General features: G+C 39.0%; 1 protein-coding gene across 30 annotated transcripts in view; it reads right to left on the bottom strand.

The window, feature by feature from the left end:
* Positions 1 to 3,447: 3,447 nt before the first annotated feature.
* Positions 3,448 to 19,164, bottom strand: part of EPB41L2 (erythrocyte membrane protein band 4.1 like 2) — a 230,308-nt gene continuing 214,591 nt past the window's right edge. For 18 of the 30 annotated variants that reach the window (XR_003095729.1, XR_003095733.1, XR_003095751.1 and 15 more), the window contains 6 exons: positions 17,903 to 18,025; positions 17,229 to 17,327; positions 14,675 to 14,755; positions 12,732 to 12,784; positions 10,112 to 10,226; positions 3,448 to 4,194 (listed from right to left, as the gene is read on the bottom strand). Coding sequence is in view for 6 of the 30 variants with exons in the window: in XM_006030781.2 (XP_006030843.1) it covers positions 10,119 to 10,226; positions 14,675 to 14,755; positions 17,229 to 17,327; positions 17,903 to 18,025 (411 nt within the window). In the remaining 24 variants the exon portion in view is untranslated. Of the gene's footprint in view, positions 4,195 to 7,566; positions 7,639 to 8,212; positions 8,451 to 10,111; positions 10,227 to 12,731; positions 12,785 to 14,674; positions 14,756 to 16,621; positions 16,796 to 17,228; positions 17,328 to 17,902; positions 18,026 to 19,164 lie in introns of those variants that run through there. The other 12 variants (XM_006030781.2, XM_006030778.2, XM_006030777.2 and 9 more) reach the window with 7 other exon arrangements.

Genomic DNA, 19,164 nt, shown 5'->3' on the forward strand with positions numbered 1-19,164 from the left:
ATTGATCACATCAAAGTACTATTAATAAACATTCTAATAAAATAAGCGCCTTAGCACTTCTGTCTGTGTGTCTGTAATGCTCCAGGCCAACTGTGCATGCACCGCCTACAGGGTGGACGGCAATTGGCCCGGAGCATTAGGGACAAACAGACACACAGACAGGAGTAGGGGGAGGGAGAAGAGGAGAGGGCAGGGGTGGTTGGGGACCAGGGAGTGAGGCAAGCAGCGGGTTGTGTGTCGGGAGGCGGTGGAGGTTCCAGGGCACATGGTGGGATGTGCAGGGCATGCAGAGGCAGCAGGATGTATGGGGTGTAGGGAGGCGGCGGTGGTGGGATGTATGGAAGCACAGGGAACTGTGCCATGCCACTGTCAAAGCTGTAGCAGCAAGGCAGGGACCAGAGGCTGAGCACAGCCTGCAGCTGCCACCGCCTCTGTGCTGTGCACAGACCGGGGGGCCACGTGTCCCCCATGCTGCACCCCTGGATGAGCTGCCAGGCTCTGATTACCCCATGACCCAACCCAGCCCAGCCAGGGCCCATCCACAGTGACTGGGGCCCCAGCCGGGCTGGGTCGTGGGACCATCGGAGCCCGGGGCTTCCTGCAGAGGTGCGGTGCCCCACAGCTGGGGAAGCATGTGGCCCCTTGGTCTGTGCATGGGGCACAGGCGACGGCAGCTACGGGCTGCATTCAGACTCTGCTCCTCAACTCGCTGCCATGGATTTGACAGCGGCATGGCATGGCATGGTGCCCTGTGAGACCCGTTGCTGGGTGGGCCAGGCAGCGAGGCATATGGTGTTGCACCACTGTTAAAGCCGCAGCAGCGAGGCAGGGAGCAGAGGCTGAGTGCAGCCCACAACTGCCGCTGCCAATGCCCTGTGCACAGGTTGGTGAGCCACATGCCTCCATAGCTACCCTGTGCCACGCCTCTGCAGTACCTGCTGAGCTCCGATGACCCCATGACCTGGCTCAGCCAGGGGCCCCTTCATGGTGAATGAGGCCATTGGAGCCTGGCAGCTCCTGCAGAGAGAGAGAGCGCAGGGGAGGGGAGGGAATGGGCCTGGAGCTGAAGGGGAGGAAATGGGCCCCAAGATGAAAGGGGGGGAACTGGGCCCCCCGAGAAACAGGGGGGAACCAGGCCCGAGCCGAACTGGTGGTGAGTGGGGGGGAGGGGGGGCGGTGCAGTGGAGAAACAGATGGGAGGGGGAGAGTGGGCCTCTGTCCCCACTGGCCTGTCAATCTTGATGGGCAATTTGCTAGTCTGAGTTATGAAAGGTTAGGTTCAGTGTACCATCCAATGAAGAAGAAATCCAGCTCTCATTGACAATAATACTGTTTTAAGGCATTGTATTTGCAGCTCCAGGAATGAAATAAAAAAACCAAAACACTCAAAAGGCAGTATTATTGTAGTGTTTAATAATGTATAATGAAGAGACTCAGATGAATAAGAAAGACACTGAGAACAAGATCCTTCTGCAGTATCAAAGAGATGTACTTCCAACTGGATCATACCAACATACCCTCTGGAGTTTACATATTAGGACATTTTATCCATCTTTTATAACACTTATTTACAGGAATACTCACACATTTTGTGGAAAATACAAATACTTCAGAAAAGTGCCACCCCTTCCTTGGCTGTGCAAAAGAAAAAAATCCCTATAGGCTTTCTTTAAAAACACAAGCATCTCCAATTTTGACCCACTTTACTACCCACCTGGTTGCTTTCTGTCTGACAAACTTTCTAATTTACGTGCAGTGTTTGTATTCCATTCTTTCCTGTAAAGAAAGCGTTTGTACTATTTAACTGATTGCAAAAATAGTGGAGACGCTCAGACTGGGAAATGAGATTAGATAGTTCACCAGCTCTCAACATATTGTGACAAGTACTAAAATCATAAAACCTAAATGTAAATATAAATTAACATACTAGTTATTGTTGATTTGTTATCCAGATTGTGTTACGTAAAACACTAATCCTGACAGGAAGTATCAGGCTTAACTGAGCATAGCACTAAAAAGATTTACTGGAGAAGAAAAAACAAACAATGTTTAAGTAGTCCTATGATCAATGTATTATTTGCAAACCATGTTTCCCTTTTTTAAGCAAGTCACTAGGGCCATTTGTGTATTAAAGTACTTCTCCATGTGTGTAATGGTATCAGAATCTGGCTTTAGAAAATTTCTTTAATGAAGTATGCGAATTAAAGTGTCCGTTAGAAAAAATATGAAAGCCACTGCTCTTCTGCTAGAGGGCAGAGTTGCTAAGAGTATTCAATAATGTGCTGTCCAAAAATCAGATAATACTAACCCTACAATAACCTTTCCACTCTTTAGGAAATGTCTTGCGGCCACATACTCTTAATTCCAGTTATTTCCTGATCATTTCCAGTTAAATCTAGTTATTTCCTGGACAAACATGGATATTTTTTAATATCACAAACAAGGAAAACGACGTATGTAGAGAATAAACAAACTTTATTTTATAACAGTATTACAGAAAGCAAATATCACTTAATACAACTTCAAGCAGCTATAAATCTAATTTGGCATCTTAACTATACACAGAGTAATCAGCAAACCCCTCCTCCCCAAAAAAACAAACAAACAAACAAACTGAACAGCAGGTATTCCCCAGTGGCAGTATTATCTGGGCTAAGTACAGACAGTCAAAAAGCCCAAGGCTGAATTGATTCAATCTTCACAGGCTAGTCTATGCTGCACAGATTGAATTCATAAGCAAGTGAACAGACATTCACTTTTGATTCCAGAAATGCAGCCACATCTGCAGTGGTCCAGGCCAGAAGCTGGGAGGCACTAGAGCATGCCTCTTTGCTGAAGCAGACAGCTTAGGCCAAGGCTAGCCTGTCCATCAAGCAAGAGGGGAGTTTGCAAGGGGGTGCAAACCATCCTGGGATGCTGGGGGACTGTGAGTTAACTTGAATCTGGAGGAGATATGGGACAAAAGTTCAATAAACCAATTTAACCTGAACAGTTAAGTCTGGATACTACATCTATCCAGGTTTATCTTAAGCTGGTTTTGGCCATTTTGATTATGTGCACTGAACTTTTGTTGTGTTACAGATTTGAACAAGTTTCCAGTCGCTTATATTGGATGTATGCATAATTTCTGTCCCTAGCCCAAGTGGTGTTACTTTTGAACTACACAAGAACAGGCCCACACTTTTTCTGCTGTATCCTAAAAGCCTGCATTACTCAGTAGACAAACAGATATACCTGTTCAAAAGAAATGTCAGTTCCAACATGTAGACAATGTGATTTAATAGAAAGCAAGCATTCTACACATGTATTCAAATAATGGAAGTGCTGAATGTTGGACATGTTAAGAAAAAAGCACTAAGGTTTTAAGCTGCCTAGATAATCTTTTACTGGAAGGGGAGAAAAGACTTTTTTTGCCCTTTCTTCCTTCCTTATCTGGAATGTTGCAGATGACAAGGTGTCAGCCAAAGTGTTGAGCATTGGCACCGAAGTGCAAAAGTTTTTAAACACAGTGCCCAGTCGGTAGAAACTTCATTATAACTCTGTCTCTCCTACAGACTACCACCACTTGTGTATCATGGAGAGGGGGAGAGCTTCAGAAAAGAGAGTTATAAGGTATCAGTATAAATCAATCCAGTCAAAAAAAATCTATTTTTTTTCAAATCATAAGAAATGCTTTGTTTTTATAAAAGTCCTTTTTTTTGTTATTTGATAAAGTATATTTACCTGAATACTCTGAAAAAAAAATCTGTAAGTTTCTCCAGTAAGACTTCAGTTGAAATACTTGGAAAAAAAACTATATCTAAATTAGTCAAAAATTCTCCATTCTGCACAAGCATTTCTGTTCCAGTGAACAGTGTTTACCAGAATACATTTTGTTCACTTTCATATGATCCAGAAACAGCTATAAAAATGGCAAATAGCTGTGTAAAAAACCAAAAAAAACACCCCCTCTAAAAACCTCATAAAAAAGCTAAGAATGTTAAGAAGTGGTTATAGAAAGATACAATTAAGACTGTAGAGAAACAATTTTAGACCTGGGGTGTTAAGAAAGAGTTTGGTGTTGGCATTTCAACCTTGAGTGTCTGGTCATTGTTGCTTGACCTGAAAATTTCAGTGGTGTAGTGGTAGTGTTACCAATTTGGAATGGTCACAAGGTTCTTCATAGTCACAACATGAGTGGCTTCTCTTTAATTTCTGAAAAAAAATAGAAAGGAAGATTATACAACCATCTGAGAGGAACATGGTCTTAAAACCACATTATCTATCAGATTTCAGAGGTCATTTTTCCATACAGATCTTCATTTCAGCAAAAAGTCTTGAGTGATGAAAGATCTTCATCATTCATAACGTAAAAATAAGTTGGGATACAATTTTAAAGACTCTACATTTTTCCCTTCAAAACTTTTAGGTTTAACATTTTGCCCCTCACAGTTGTATCTAATACTGTTTTTACCTGTTTGCAAAATTTAATAGTGAATTTAAATTCACTAAAATATGTAATCTGTGACCTACTGAACAAGGTTGCATTTTAAATGAATGAATTAGGGATGATCTTTCCATCTCAGCACAAAGCAGTACAAAGAATTCTCCCATTTTAACCAGGGCAGAACATTCACTAGTTTAGGTGCAAGGCAGAAAATAGGGCAGGATGGCACCTTAAAGACTAAATGGTTCAGACAGGTATTTTGCAGGCAACAGCTTACTTTGTCAGCCTAAGATGCTAGCATCTGCTAAAATAGTCTGTTACTTACAAAAGCTCATGCCCGTCTGACCCAGTTAGTCTGTAAGGTGTCACTCTGTCCTATCTTCCACCTAACTTCAGAATAAGGGCTTACTGACTCTCTGCTCATAGCTTAAGTTCAAGTAATCAACACTGGATGACTTAGCTAACGAAGAGATTCGTTAAAAGCAAGTTACTGGACTCCATACAGGAAATTTAAATAAAATCCTTCATATCTGTTCGTTTCACTCCCATATAAGTTGAGCAAGAGCTATGATGTTGTTGTTGATCTCACTTTTTAACAACAACATTTCAAAGAACAGTTGCTTTCTCTGTTAACACTGGCTTCTAACTAGCTGTGACAACTCTACACACAGACAATGTATATCGGACCTTCCCAAAGCTACTAGAATCTTAATGGATGCAACGAGTCGGATTGTATGCTTTCAGGATTTTCTTTTCCTCTGTGCTGCCCTTCAACAAAAGCTTTTACTACTTTCTCTTTTTAAGCAGCATTGTCTAGCTCTGACAGGAGAGTCACCTGCATTCCTATAGTTCAGCACATCCACTCATTAAAAAGTTCTGGGCACCATCAAGGAGTCTTGACTAAGACTTATGAATATGATGAATGCCCTTCCTAGTCTGAGAAAGAGTAATGAACAATTGGTGCCTCTCCTGACTGAAATAGCCACCCATCATTCAAACAGGGAATATTCCCTTCCTCCTTCAAACATGAAATAGTTCAACTAACATCAGTTCTAGCCTCTTCCCACATGGTGTCAAACCTCCCAGTCCTATTGTAAGCTCACTTAATTGAAGCTAAATTGGATTTGGGCCCAAACAGATCAATACAACTACTTTAATAGAAACGATTGATAATCTTTTCCTGTCAATGGATAGACAGCAGACATCAATTTGCATTCTCCTGGACTTATCTGTAGTATTTAGAACTGCTGACTAAGGTAACCTTTGTCTCACCAAAGGCTGCAGAGTTTCAGCGTCCAGTTCAAAAATGGTTGGAGACACCGAAAAAAAAAGCACTTATGAAAAAATGCATCTCTTCAATTAGCCTCTTCATCAGGGAAGTTCCAAAGTGATGGGTTGTCACCCTAGCCCTTTTCAACAAACAAGCACATGGCAGAAAAACAATTCAAATGCTAGAAGTAGGAAGATGACACACCATTCTCCCTATCCTTTACCACAAACCAGATAAGATTCATCAGCATCATCAAGATGACAAACTGTCAGATGTGATGAGAGCAGCTCATGGTTAAAGAAAGAGCTGGGTAAGGTTGTGCTAAAAATGTAGTGAGCAGATGTCATTTAGTACCCTTTAATTTCTTTCTGATGCTAAGCTCACGCAGAGCAACATCCATGGGTAATGGTTTCTATTATTCCAGGCTGAGATAATGACCTGGCCACCATTATTCACATTATCATCATTTCTCAGCTGAACCACAGTAATGCAATGCATAGGCACTAAATCTTCGACTCTTAGGAAGTTTCAGCTAATACAGAGGAAATCCGCTCATCTCAACAACCCAGGCTACCATGAGTAAATCAAATTCATTCTCTTTTTATGCTGGTTTTCCATACAATTTTAAATCAAGCTCACAGGTCTAAGTCTTTCTTCAAGACATTTCAGAATCATGGCTCACTATATCTACAAGGCTACTTCAGGCTCCCAGGTGGAGGCTCTATTTGACGCCTATGTTCCCCTGACTCTACAATAATAGTAAAGTTTTCTCCTGCACTGAAAAACTCTTAGCAGCCACTCTCACTGGGGCATGAACTAACCCAGGAATTAAGGACCATGACAAACCTCACCACCTTCTGCAAAAGTGCCAGATGTACTTCTTTGAAAATGCCTTCTATTAGGCAAACACAAAGCAACTTTTTCATTAAAAACTCTAAACCACCCTAAAGCAAGATAATTCCCTTCATGCATTTTTTTCCTCAGGACAAGATAAAACACAACTTGCAGTCATGCTATGAGATGCAGTGCTGAAAGCCACTAAGGTGCAGCAGTGATGAGCACTGTTTAAAAACCTACACAAGATAATTTTGGTTCATTAACACAAGAAAGTCAGCATCAGAGACCTTTTGGAACAATAAGCATTTTGTGGAATTGCTGGTTATTATTGCAATGAAAACTATTTTCCATTTAAAAAAAATTGATCATAACATGGTAGTTCCTTTCTAGAGAATAACCATACACAAAAGTGAGAGAAGGTGTTGTGTTTCCCATTGTTTTTATATTTTCATAGCTAATTAGAGGGATTGAGAAGTAAACTTTAATTTTGTATCTGTGATGCTTGTAATACAGATGGTGGTGTTCACTGGTTACACTGGTTATGTGGATAACATTATGGCTGTTTGTAGAAGTGCTGTTTTCTAAACCATGCTAACCAATTTGCATCACATGGAATCAAATTTCAATTCCCGTGAAGGGTTTATAGATGATCATTGACCATCAAGGCAGGGGGCATTGGCTATACATAGTCTATACACTTGAGAGCCCCTTAACAGACTCAATTCACAGCCTCTGTCTGTGGGCTTATGCTTGGAAGTAATTAGGAGGCAATAATAAGCCTGTTTAACCACTGCTACATCCTTCAATCCTACCAACAGCTATCTGAAGTGCTGTTCCAGAAGCTGTAATGGGTGTAATTGACCTGCAACTGAGATTTAGTCAGGGTGAGGTTCTGCTGGCACATTCAACTTTGTAAAGATGTTACTTTGTGCCTGACAGCCTCTGTTGTGGTGCAAAAAACTCAACTTAGTTTCCCTTGCAGGGACTGATATTTGCAATGCTTATCTGCCAAGTTCCTAAGGACACAATATACCTGTTAATTAACCTCCAACACACCAACAGTCTTGGCAGCACCAAACTGACTAGCACCACGAACGAAAGGGACCTGGGCGTAATAATAGAGCACAGTATGAATATGAGCTGGCAGTGAAGCCTGAAGGGTAACTAATACTCTGGCATGCATCAATCGATGCATCTCCAGCAAAATCAAGGAGGTGATTCTTCTGCTCTACTCAGCACTGGTGAGACCATACTGGTGAGACCGTAGCTGGAGTACTGCATCCGGTTCTGGGCACCACACTTTAATAAGGACACGGACAAGCTTGAGAGAGTCCAGAGAAGAGCCACCCATATGATCAGAGTCTTACACAGCAAGCCACATGAGGAAAGGCTGAGGGATCTGGGACTCCTCAGCCTGAAGAAAAGAAGGCTGAGAGAGGACCTGGTAGCATCTTACCGCTACACTAAGGGAGTACATCAAGGACTCAGTGAGCAACTGTTCACCAGGGCAGCCAAGGGGAAAACTAGGAGTAATGGCCACAAACTCCTGGAAGACTGATTCAGGCTCAACATTGAAAAACTTCTTCACAGTCAGGGTGTCCAAACTATGGAATAAGCTCTCTCCAGAGGTGGTGCAATCACTTATCCTGAAAATGTTCAAGAGGAGACTGGATGGTTACCTTGCTGGGGTCACCTGACCCCCAGTTATCTTTTCTGCTTGGTGCAGGGGGCTGGACCCAATGATCTTCCAAGGTCCCTTGTGGCCTTACAATCTATTAATCTATAATACAGTTTAAATCACCTAATTCAAACTGCCCTAATTTGCATTAACTTTAATCCTAATTCAATGAGGATTAGTTCTTTCAGACTACAGATGTCCGCATGTGTACACAGTAACAGCTGTGGTCCAGATGAAACCTAGAAAAACATAATATCTATAAACAGTCCATTTGACTAATAAAGTTTCTGTAAAGGCAACTAACATACCACATTTTTTTTTATTAAATTATATTAACCTAACAAAATAGTTTAAAATCTGTTAAAGAAAAAATTTTGGATTAACAAACTGAAAACAACACATGCTTCCTGGTGTTTATACAGCATTAGAAAATCAGACAATACTACTGAGGAACTATAGAAGCAACTGGACTACAAATTCTTAGTTGATCAGAGTTATAATTTAAATGGCTCCAGTATATCCTCGTACTGAAAATGTTATGAAGGAGGAGTAATACATGGGGATATTACTTCTTATGAAGGTAAGATGGACAATTTTTAATGCAATACTGAACTTGGCTAAGATCACTTAGAGTGAATTTGTTACAAACTTACGTTAATGGGACTCTGTTTTGTCTAGGGTTACTGTCTATCCCAGCTGGCTTTGATCTGCATTGCTACTACTTTATTAACTAGTACTGCATTTCAACTAGCATCTTATATTTTGAATGACACTGAATAAATGTTCGACTGTAAATTAAAATATTGGAGGATCCAGAAAGGTATTATAGTAGTAATTATGTTGTTTTGAATTTCATTAGGCAAGACAAAGAAAGATTTCTATTTATTCAAGTTCTTAATTCAATCCTGGGCATAGCTAACATCCATTAATTTGAATACACTCAATTTAAAGAGTCTAAAATTAACTACAATTTTTAATTTGTCATTATTTCAAAACAAACACCAGGCATTACCTGACTAAACAGGACTATGTACAAATTAAATATTCTCTCTTAAAAATGTCAACTTTAGATCTGTGGCCTATAGTGCTTCAGATTATTCATTTCATTACAGCATAAAAGGTTCTCTTGTTTGATTTTAAAAAACAAACAAAGAGGATGTGAATTTTTGAAAGTTTCCTTAACTGTACAGGAATACCCCTTGCCTTGAATGTCTTAACATCAAAGATCCTACAGTGACTTCCCAAAGGCACACTGAAATGAGTGAAATATTTGGAGGAATTCTGATCTACTTTGTCTTCAACTGATAAGCAGCTTAAACTCCAGCTTGCAAACTACTTAACTCTTTTCCAGAGGGAAAGAAAAAGATTAAATATTTCAGCAAGATTGAGACCTAGAAATATACTGATTACGTCCAATTTGGAGAGTGGGAATAATCTTTTAACTACCAACAAAATCAGTCACACAAAGGAGCAGGGAGGGGGCTCCCATATTTCAAATTAAGCATAAATTACCTGAGGTACATGTCTTAACACAAAGTTAGATAACTTAATGGAATGCTAAAAGTAAACACTGTAAAAAGGCTTTGTGAATGAAGATTTTTGTAGGAAATTTGAAATCAGGATTAAAATTAATTTTACAAGTCTTCTGAAAGCTGCATTGCATCTTGTGTTTGAGGTAATTTGCTATTCAAATGTATCCATCTTCACTGATACTAAAATGTATACATCTATTGAGCACTTATTAAAAAAACTGAACCATACATGCTAAAGAGAGATGATGCTCCCTTTCAAACTATACTTTGCTCGAAGGACAGTAGTGAGTAATAACCACCAACATAATAGGACTTAGTATTTCAAGCTTACCTGCACTATTTTGCTTGATAGTATAAGGCTTCCTTACCTTGAACTTATCCTTCATCTTCCTCGGCAAGTTCAGTTTCTTTATGTACCACTACCCTTGTGACAGACATATCAGGGTGCTGCTCTTTGGCTTCTTTGATTGCCTGTGCCAATGCCTACAAACATATTGGAAAGGCTTAGTTGAGGAACAGTAAAATTACATTAAGATTTGGTCTGATCTGGAGAATCCAAAAGCAACACATTCAGTTTAATAGGTGTTCAGGACTGAAACCCTTGGGTTTAAAGGGCTGTTAAATTGGAAAACAGTTTCCTGTGATGGCTAAATATCTTTTACTTCAGTTTTGTGATTTTGGGTTCTTAAATGAAAAGCTACGCAGGTTGTTCGCGCTATCATGAGTCCACGGAACAGATTATTGGGTTTCTAATTTTCCTGTTCTCCACTTTTCAAAGACAGCATTTTTACTGGATAGGTGAATTAGTATTTTATTCAATACCATATTTTACTGAAGCAACCACGTGGACAATACATGAATATGATGGCTGATAAAAGAAACCACATTAGTTAGCAACTATGCAGGACAATCTCATGTTTGCCTAAGAAAAAGGATAGACAGTAAGGAAATCTTTTTAAAAAAAAAAAATCTTATGCCTCTTCTCTGTAACTCACAGCAAAATGCATCCCCAAAATGCTGCAAATGCATCCCCAAATCATGAAGAGACAATGATAGTTATTTGCATATTAGGCATCTTTTGTGAAAAATAGCATTTTGGAGAACAAAATTTCTAACACTATTCTGTCTTATTTGAACTCTAATTACTTAAGTTAGTTATTTTCCTAGATGCGATCACTAATTGCTGAACAGTCTCTATAGATACCTTAGGGAAAAACTTGAATGCAGCAAGCCTAAGTTGCAGAAAGCCTAAGTTGCATGAGTCCCGGCCCAAATTTTACCTTGGAAAGCCAAGATGGTATGAAAGCTACTCTGATGTGTTGTTTACCACAAGTACATTGGGAAAATAAGCATGGGAAAACTTTGAGTTGCAAGTGGTACCTAGAAGTATTTCCTCCCACTCAAATAACCTGGGGTTGGGTATTTCTGTGTACACAGTATACAATCTGGCAAGAAAAGCATAAATAGTTTAATAAGATTTTCAAAAGCCAGAGGAGCAAGTCAAGGAATTGTCCAGTAGTTAATATGGCTCATTGCATGCAACAAGAAATCATTGTGTACTGTAAGTACAGAAAAAAATAAACTAAATTAAGGGTCCTCTGCAGCACTATCCAGGTAGCGAATGGACCATATTGATTTTCTATGTGCATTAATTTCCCCAAAAGCTTAAGCTTATCCTTGATCTAAGAAAACTTAATTAGCAATATGTCTTTACATTTCCCATTTCTCTTATTCTAGGGTTCTCATCATTTGTTGACCCTTCCACAATATCTTGGAAAAACACTGTAAATGATTGATGTAGTTGACATTAGGATGTAATACTAAATCAGAATAGCAGACAGCAACACAAAGAGATGGTTCCATTTATTATGAATTGATGAAAATAATCCAAGTTGCATTGACTCCTTCATTCAACATACTCTAAAATAGTTATGACAGACTAATTAATGTCTATCAATAAATCAGTAAGTCGTAAGTGGAGGACAGGAGGGAAGTGCAAATTAGATTTAGAAAAACTTCACTGAGGCAGGTCAAAATATTTACCTTCAGGAACAATGAAACAAATTTATTTTTATTCCTTTGTGTTTTCAATAAATCTTGTTTTATTAAGAAATGTACTTAAAAGGACTCATACACAAGGCCATATTAGAGGAGCACAGCAACATTAAAGAGAGGCACAGGAGGCAAAAGAACTTGTTTTTTATTTTAGTCAAGAACCATAGCCAAGGCCATCTTATTTCAATGAACTGTGTTGCTCTGCACAAGCAGTGAACAAACACAGAGGAGGGCTGAGGAACCAAGCAGGAGGCAAGAGCTGGAGGTGGTATTTCATAAGCCATAATAAATCCACAGTCAACTTAGTGGCAAGGGCGACAAAAAAAATACTGAAAACCCTAAAAGAGGAAACAGGGTGCCGTAAAACAAGCATCTCACCTTGAAGGGCTACAGGTTGAATGAACAATATTTTCCAAAATCATATTGTGGTAGGGAGAAGAAGAAATAAAAAGTCTGAGAGGAGACAGAGGTGGGGAGGTAGGGCAGGGGAAGCAGAAATCAAGAGAGAATGCCAAGGTTCGAAAAGGATTTCTTAGGGTGATATCTTTTATTGGACCTTAGGACAAATATTCTACATTCAAAAGCTTGTCCAACTCTATCCCAACTATGCACTTGGTCCAATGAGTTAGACAAGCTTTCAAATGCAAAACATTTGTTCTAAGGTCCAATAAAAGATATCACCCTAAGAAATCTGTCTCATGCATACTTTCTGGAACGTCACAGCTGCAACATCACCATTACATTACATACATTAAGGTTTGAAAAGAAATCTTAGTGATTCAATGGCAAAATGAGGGGTATACTGCCCTACTGTCACATGATGCTTGCTGTCAATTTTCATCCTAATAGGTTTATTAGTATTTTACATTTTAAGATGCACCCCATGTAATCTGTACAGTACAACCAAGGATTTCTAAGGAAAGGATTACTCACATTTGAAAATTAAGACTTCTATCAGACTCTGTGCAAGGAAGAGCAACTGAAATCTTTAATACAAAAAGTGAATGTTAGAAATACTTGCTTTCTAACAAATCTTGATGGTTTGGGAATATTTTCATGTGCTGGACAGTGCCAACAGCCAAATGAACAAAACTAATCACACAGTTTGAACAAAATGAAATTCACAGATCCACTGCAGGGTCAGCCTCTAGTAGAAGGTTCCACAAGCAGCCAAAAGCTAAACAGAAGGTTTAATGTTAGTGTGAAAAATTCTCTCTGTATTTCTTACAATTTATTTTTTTGCTTCATAATTGTTTATTTTTTGTAAGGAGAAGGAATGGAGAGCAGTAAATGGAGTTTTATAAAAGCAAAGGTAGTGTTTGACCTTTTCAGATGTCCCAAATGCATTAAATGAGTGTCAGAGTAGATATAACCCTTGCCTAATGCTAAACAGCTCTGCCATTTAATTACAAGCTTCAAGAAGAGATTGAACTTGTCATGAGCCACTTGCTACAGGCACATCAGAATCTAAAATTAAATTTACAGAGTCCTGAGTACATTACAATTAAGAAGTGAAATTAAAACTCCGTTCTGTAGATTTATGTATCCGGCATCAATTTACAATTGGCTTTACTGTCTCGTGATACAAAGGGCAGACTTTTTCTTTAAAAAACCCAGTGATGGCTAACTATCTTTTATTTCAGTTTTGTCACCCTAGAGTCTTAAATGAAAAGCTATGCACATTGTCTGAGTTATCACAACTCCAAGGAACAGATGATAGCATTTTCTAATTTTTTTGTTCTCCACTTTTCAAAGTCAGTCTTTTTCCTGGACAGGTAAATTCATATTTTAACTCAAGAAAATGAATGCATACACTAGTTTTTTGTGCAAATGAAGATTAAATTATGCAGGCATGATTCAGAGAGATGCACAATTAAGATATAGTTGGCCTATGCTTATATTTTTGCAAATACACGTGAATCTAAATTGATTGTTTTCTTACATTTAAAAGGAAATATCAGTATGTCCTAACGTACTGCAAAACTTGTACTCTCTCTCAGAACACAGGGCTGTGTTACTATATTGACAACACAGAACTGGGAACTATGGTTTGTTTAGATTACTGTTTCCCAGCACATTATGGTGGTAGGGCTGTCATTCAGTTTTTCCTTTCAAATGGAAAACAGTAGCAACAAGCCATTTGAGTCCCTTTCACATAAATAAGCTGTTTAAACCTAGAGAGCAGGAATACTTCCATTGTGGATAAGAACGGGAAAATAAAGAGACTGCTCCTCTTCTCAGCTGCTTCACAGATACTTTTTTCTTAAAGTACGTTAGCTGGTATAAGTTGATATAACAGAATCCACCCGCTCCTATGAACAGGGGTCTACCAAACTTGAGGTGGGGGCTGGCCAATTTCACAGGCAAATTCTAAGCCCCAAAGACATTTTCATGGGCTTATTGTAGTGTCCCCCACTGACGGGTGCAAAAGGGCTGTCCATCATATGGCCCTGCCCCTCACTGCTGATTGGATGAGGGCTGTCCATCAAGCAGTCCTGCCCCTCATTGCTGATTAGTGGAGGGAGTGGGGCCGGCATGATAAGCAGCCCTCTCAGCCAATCGGTGGTGAGGGGCAGGAGTTGCAATCATCTTGCCTGCTTGTTTTAATGCTGGCAGCCCCATTCACGCAAGGCTGCATGGCCTGGAGGACTGCTGGCTCCCACTGGGGAGCCAGCACTCTATTTTTAGTAAGGTTTTTTTTCTCCCCCCTGTGGATTTCAAGATTGGCTGATTTTCCAATTTCTACACAATTCACAAAATTGCAATTTGAGTAGGTCCCTACCCAGGAATTCACTTAATATCTCCTTTTCTTAGTGTCGTTGATCTTAGAGGACCACGATTGACACACCCTAGTAAAGAAGAGGGTAGGTACTCACCTGGTCATGGTCAATATCTGCATCTCCAGTAATGACAATGCGCTTCTCAATCCTTGTTTCTGATACCCCACCTTTCACTGTCTGCAGATGGCACACAAAAAAATTAATTAATCTTTACGATTATTCCATATAACTAGAGAGGAGAGTGGTAACCACTTATGTGCTTCATCTCTAGCACACTGAAGCAACTAAACTTTGGTGTTGGAGGGTTGCAGTGAATAATAAATTATTCCGCATAAAGCTAGTTGTCCTTTCCAGTTTAATAATGTGGTTAATTGTACTGCAGTGCCATTCAAGAAGCTGTCTAAGAACTGAAGCAGCATAGAATACCATCAGATATTGGCTGAGGTTATTTTTGGAGGTAGCTGTTTGGTCAGGGACACAGGTCTTTTTCATCAAGACCTGGATCAGAACACATTACAAGTCTCCTGAAATGGTAGTGATACATATCAACTCATCTTCTCAGCTCCTGCACAAAATTTCTTCAGTATTAGTGCAAAGGTTCTCTCTTCTGATCTACCTGTGTATGTTTGCCTCACCAACTTTGCTATCTAATTGCAAAATCTCAGATGAAACACCTTTACCCCTTTTACCCTGCTTCTTCATTACCCTAATGTTTAAAACAGTTGAAGATCCAGCCAGAAGGGAGGATGCTATAGGATATACACCTATGCAGATAATCAGATTAAAAGATTTTTCTTATAAACATGTAATTCTTTGAAGATTGTTATGAAAGACTTTCAAACAGCCATTCAAGAATATCACTGGGACCAGAGATAGAACATGTAAGACAAGTTCTATTAGACTAATCAATGGAAATTAAAATATAATTAAATCCCAGGAAAATTCAAAAACAAATCCTTCAAGAACACCAAAGGAAGATTTAGATTATGTTGGAAGTTTCCTAAGTCTACAATAAAAATTTTTGGATAGGACATTGGAAAGCAGTTTGGGCATTCAGAACCCCATCCACAAATCCACTGATATCTATGATGAGGCTGCTAATGAAAATATGGAAAATCTGGTTTCAAGACTGCTATCCTATTCTTCACTGAATTGGTCACTTCATGAAAACAAGATTGATTCAGAACTTTTGAAATGGTTGCTTCCAAAAAAAAGTCTTTATCATTTTATAGGTTTTCTTACAGCTGCACATATGCACAGGATCAGATACTGATTTAAAACAGGAGGTTCAAATGTTTCTCTAAAGTCTTTTTTTACTAATTTTGAAAAGAACAGGAAAATAAAGAAGGGATGTTAATTAATCTCTCCTTAAAATGCTTAGTCTACAGTTTTCTCTGCAGGACCTTCATTCAAGAATGTTCCAAACCCTTCTTTCTAGACCTATTGTCAATAAATAATTCTTCCTTTAAGATATATTCTGAAACTCATTTTATAAACCCTGAATCTTGTCGTAGGTAGTCACAAACTGAATTTCCTCATCTTGAAATAAAATGTAACCTGTACCTTTTATATTTTACCTTCCTTTTAGCTTTTTCATAAGCTGTAATTATTCCTGTGCTTCCCTTTTAAAACTGTTCGTAAGTGATCAAAATTATACTAACTCTATCATTTGCATGCCCGCCCATTAAAAAAATGCTTCCATAAATAGCAGGTAAAGAAAACATGCTTTTATGGAGGAAGGGAATGTAAAAACACCACAGAGGATAGAAACAGAAACAGACCAAATGTCTTTTGAGTTTCATGATTCTCTTTTGAAGCTGAGGACTTGGATTCATGTAAGCTCCTAAAGTAACATATGATAAAAGGGACCCCCAGTGATTGGCTTTACTTACAAAGGTACCCCCAAAAAGACTATCAATACAATCCCCAAAATCCCAATGTTGCTGACCCCTGCATTAGAAGGTGTCTATAGACTCCAACCATATTATGTCCTCTCCTGCAAGAATTCCCAGAAAACACAGAGGGGTGAGTAGGAAGAAGAACCTGTAAAGCTTAGTTCTGCTTTCCTCCACTTCTCATCTATTGAAAAATCCAACAATGTTTCCCCCATCTTTTCCCTAGTTCTCCCTCTGGATCATAGGTAATGTCATGTTCAGCCCTTATTTAAAGGTGTCAGCTATCCATCACAAAATTGGAAGCTGGGTCAATCCATTTTGGCTGCAAACAGATAAGCAAAGTTCAATCATTCAGATACATCCACGTCTGTTGTCCCAGGATAAATCCTAAAAAAGTTTCCCAGATAAGAGGTAGTAAGAGTTTGTCCTGGGATATTACAAAGTATGTCTGTACAGTTATCCTGGGATTGCCTTATTGAATCAATGACAGATAAGCAGTAGCACATTCAGCTGCTTACTAAACCCTGATTAGAAGGGCAATGTGTGTACACACAAATCACAGGACTGGCCTGTTTCAGGACACAAACAGGCACAACTTATCCAGGGACAAATGCAATATCTGTTCCTAGCCTTTAAGGCCCCTTTTTTCAGTGATCTGCACATTTATGATGATGAATAGCAGCTCTTAAGAAGACCAACATAAAGCATATTTATATAATGATATTTTTAATGCACAGAGAAGTTACTGGTTTTACCTTAGTGATGTGTGTAGTTGTAGTTGTAGAAACAGATTCTGATGTAATAGTCTGCGCACTCAACAGTACACCAGCATCCCCACCTGCACTGCCATCAAGCTGTGAGTAGTTTGGAAAGGAAGAAAAAGTTGTATTTTCATGCCTTAGGATTTAGAACTTTTCACTAAAAGAAGTAAATGCAAGCTTCAGCACTGAACACCTACATCATTCTACTTCAGTTCTAATGAAAAATTGTTTTTAGAACAGACACATCTGTGTATTCTTCCCCATGCTATCTGTGCGGCATTGTTGGCCAACACAATAACCATGTGAGACACTGGTTTTGTGTACATTTTACAGATCATTCTAAAATAAAAGCCACTTCGTCTGCTGAGTCATACAGACCATTTGACTATCTATCTCTTGTTGACAAATTTGTCAAAGTTACTGTTCCTCTTCAGGATCTTAAGGGCAGTTTAAAAAAAACCAACCCTACAGTTTAAATGACACGTCACTATCTACATGTTGTAATTCCATTATTCCATAGTCACAATATAATCTGAGGCCCTATATGAAAAACGTTGCTTATTAAAGCATTTTTATATCGTCATCTCTCTTGAATTTGACCAAGAATAGGGTTTAAAAAAAAAGACCAATTTGTAAACAACATCATAAAAGATCACCAGCTCCTGTACCTGTGGAGACTCATACGTGATGGTTTTAGTCTCTGTTTGGACAATTGGAACTTCCTTGGTGGAGATTTCTGTTCTCTGTGTAGCATCTGAAATGGTCACCATCTCTGTTTTTACTACTGGAGGCTGTGGTGGAAGAGGCAAGAATCAATCCAAAGGGCATACGGCTAAGGTTTGCATGGTAAGCTAACAGAAAATATGACCAAAAACCTAAAAGGCGATTAAAAAACACTTAAACATGTCTCCCTCAACTCAAAAACAACAGCAACAAAAACTCCTAAAACAAAACAAGGAAGTAAAATGAATAACCAGACCTTTTAGCCACCTAAATTAGGACAGAAGATTCCAATAACCTTTGATGCTACATCTTAGATTCAAGTATCAATGAACAACACATGCTGAAACGGATAATAATTTGTCTTAAACTTAGGAAAATGGGAAGGAGTGTCAGTTTAGCTATCGGTTCTTCCATTACACAAAAGTTGCCAGTGTTAAGTAAAAGCTGTAAGTATGTAAAAAATAAACCTTGCCTTGAAATAGAGAATTCTCTATATGAATTCTCCATGAGGGCCCATCTGTTACTTGGTCTAACAGGAAATAAAGCTAGAATTTCTAGACATTTCTAACATTTAATTAGTTTTAATGTTAATTTCTAAAACAGAAAACTGTTACTTCTGGGGTTTAGAGGGTATGTAGCTATTTAACTACTACATTAAATACCAATGGTTTCCTCTGAAAAAATCTTTGAAAAGATATTGTAACTCCCAGTATACAAAGGGATGTCTGTAATACCAACATCTATTTGGGAAGAAAAAGATACTGACAAAGCAAAACTCTGCAAGCAATTAAAACAATGTGGTATGTGCTATATTCGGCCAGATTTTTAAATGTATTAGGCACCTAAAAATGCACATCTGAATGAATGGGCACTTAACTCTAATGACTTCATTAGGCAGTTTGGGTTCCTACACACATGTGGGGAGCCTGTTCCAACACGCTGGAAATCCAGTGTGTTGGAGCAGAATCGATTAATCAAGTCTGCTGGAACACGGAAATTGATGTGCTCTGGCAGCCTCGTACATCATGTCTATCGATTTAGCCGCACTGACAAAATGGCAGTGGGGCACTTTGAAATAAAATACATCCAATAAGCTTTAGTTTAAAGTGCTCTGTCACCATTTTTTCAGCATAGGGACACATGGCAACACTGATACACGGGCGCTTTTAATTAGCACATTTTGCTAATTAAAGTGCCCAGCGTCGTG

The sequence above is a fragment of the Alligator sinensis genome, unplaced genomic scaffold, assembly GCF_000455745.1.
Source record: "Alligator sinensis unplaced genomic scaffold, ASM45574v1 scaffold824_1, whole genome shotgun sequence".
Classification (NCBI taxonomy): Eukaryota; Metazoa; Chordata; order Crocodylia; family Alligatoridae; genus Alligator; species Alligator sinensis.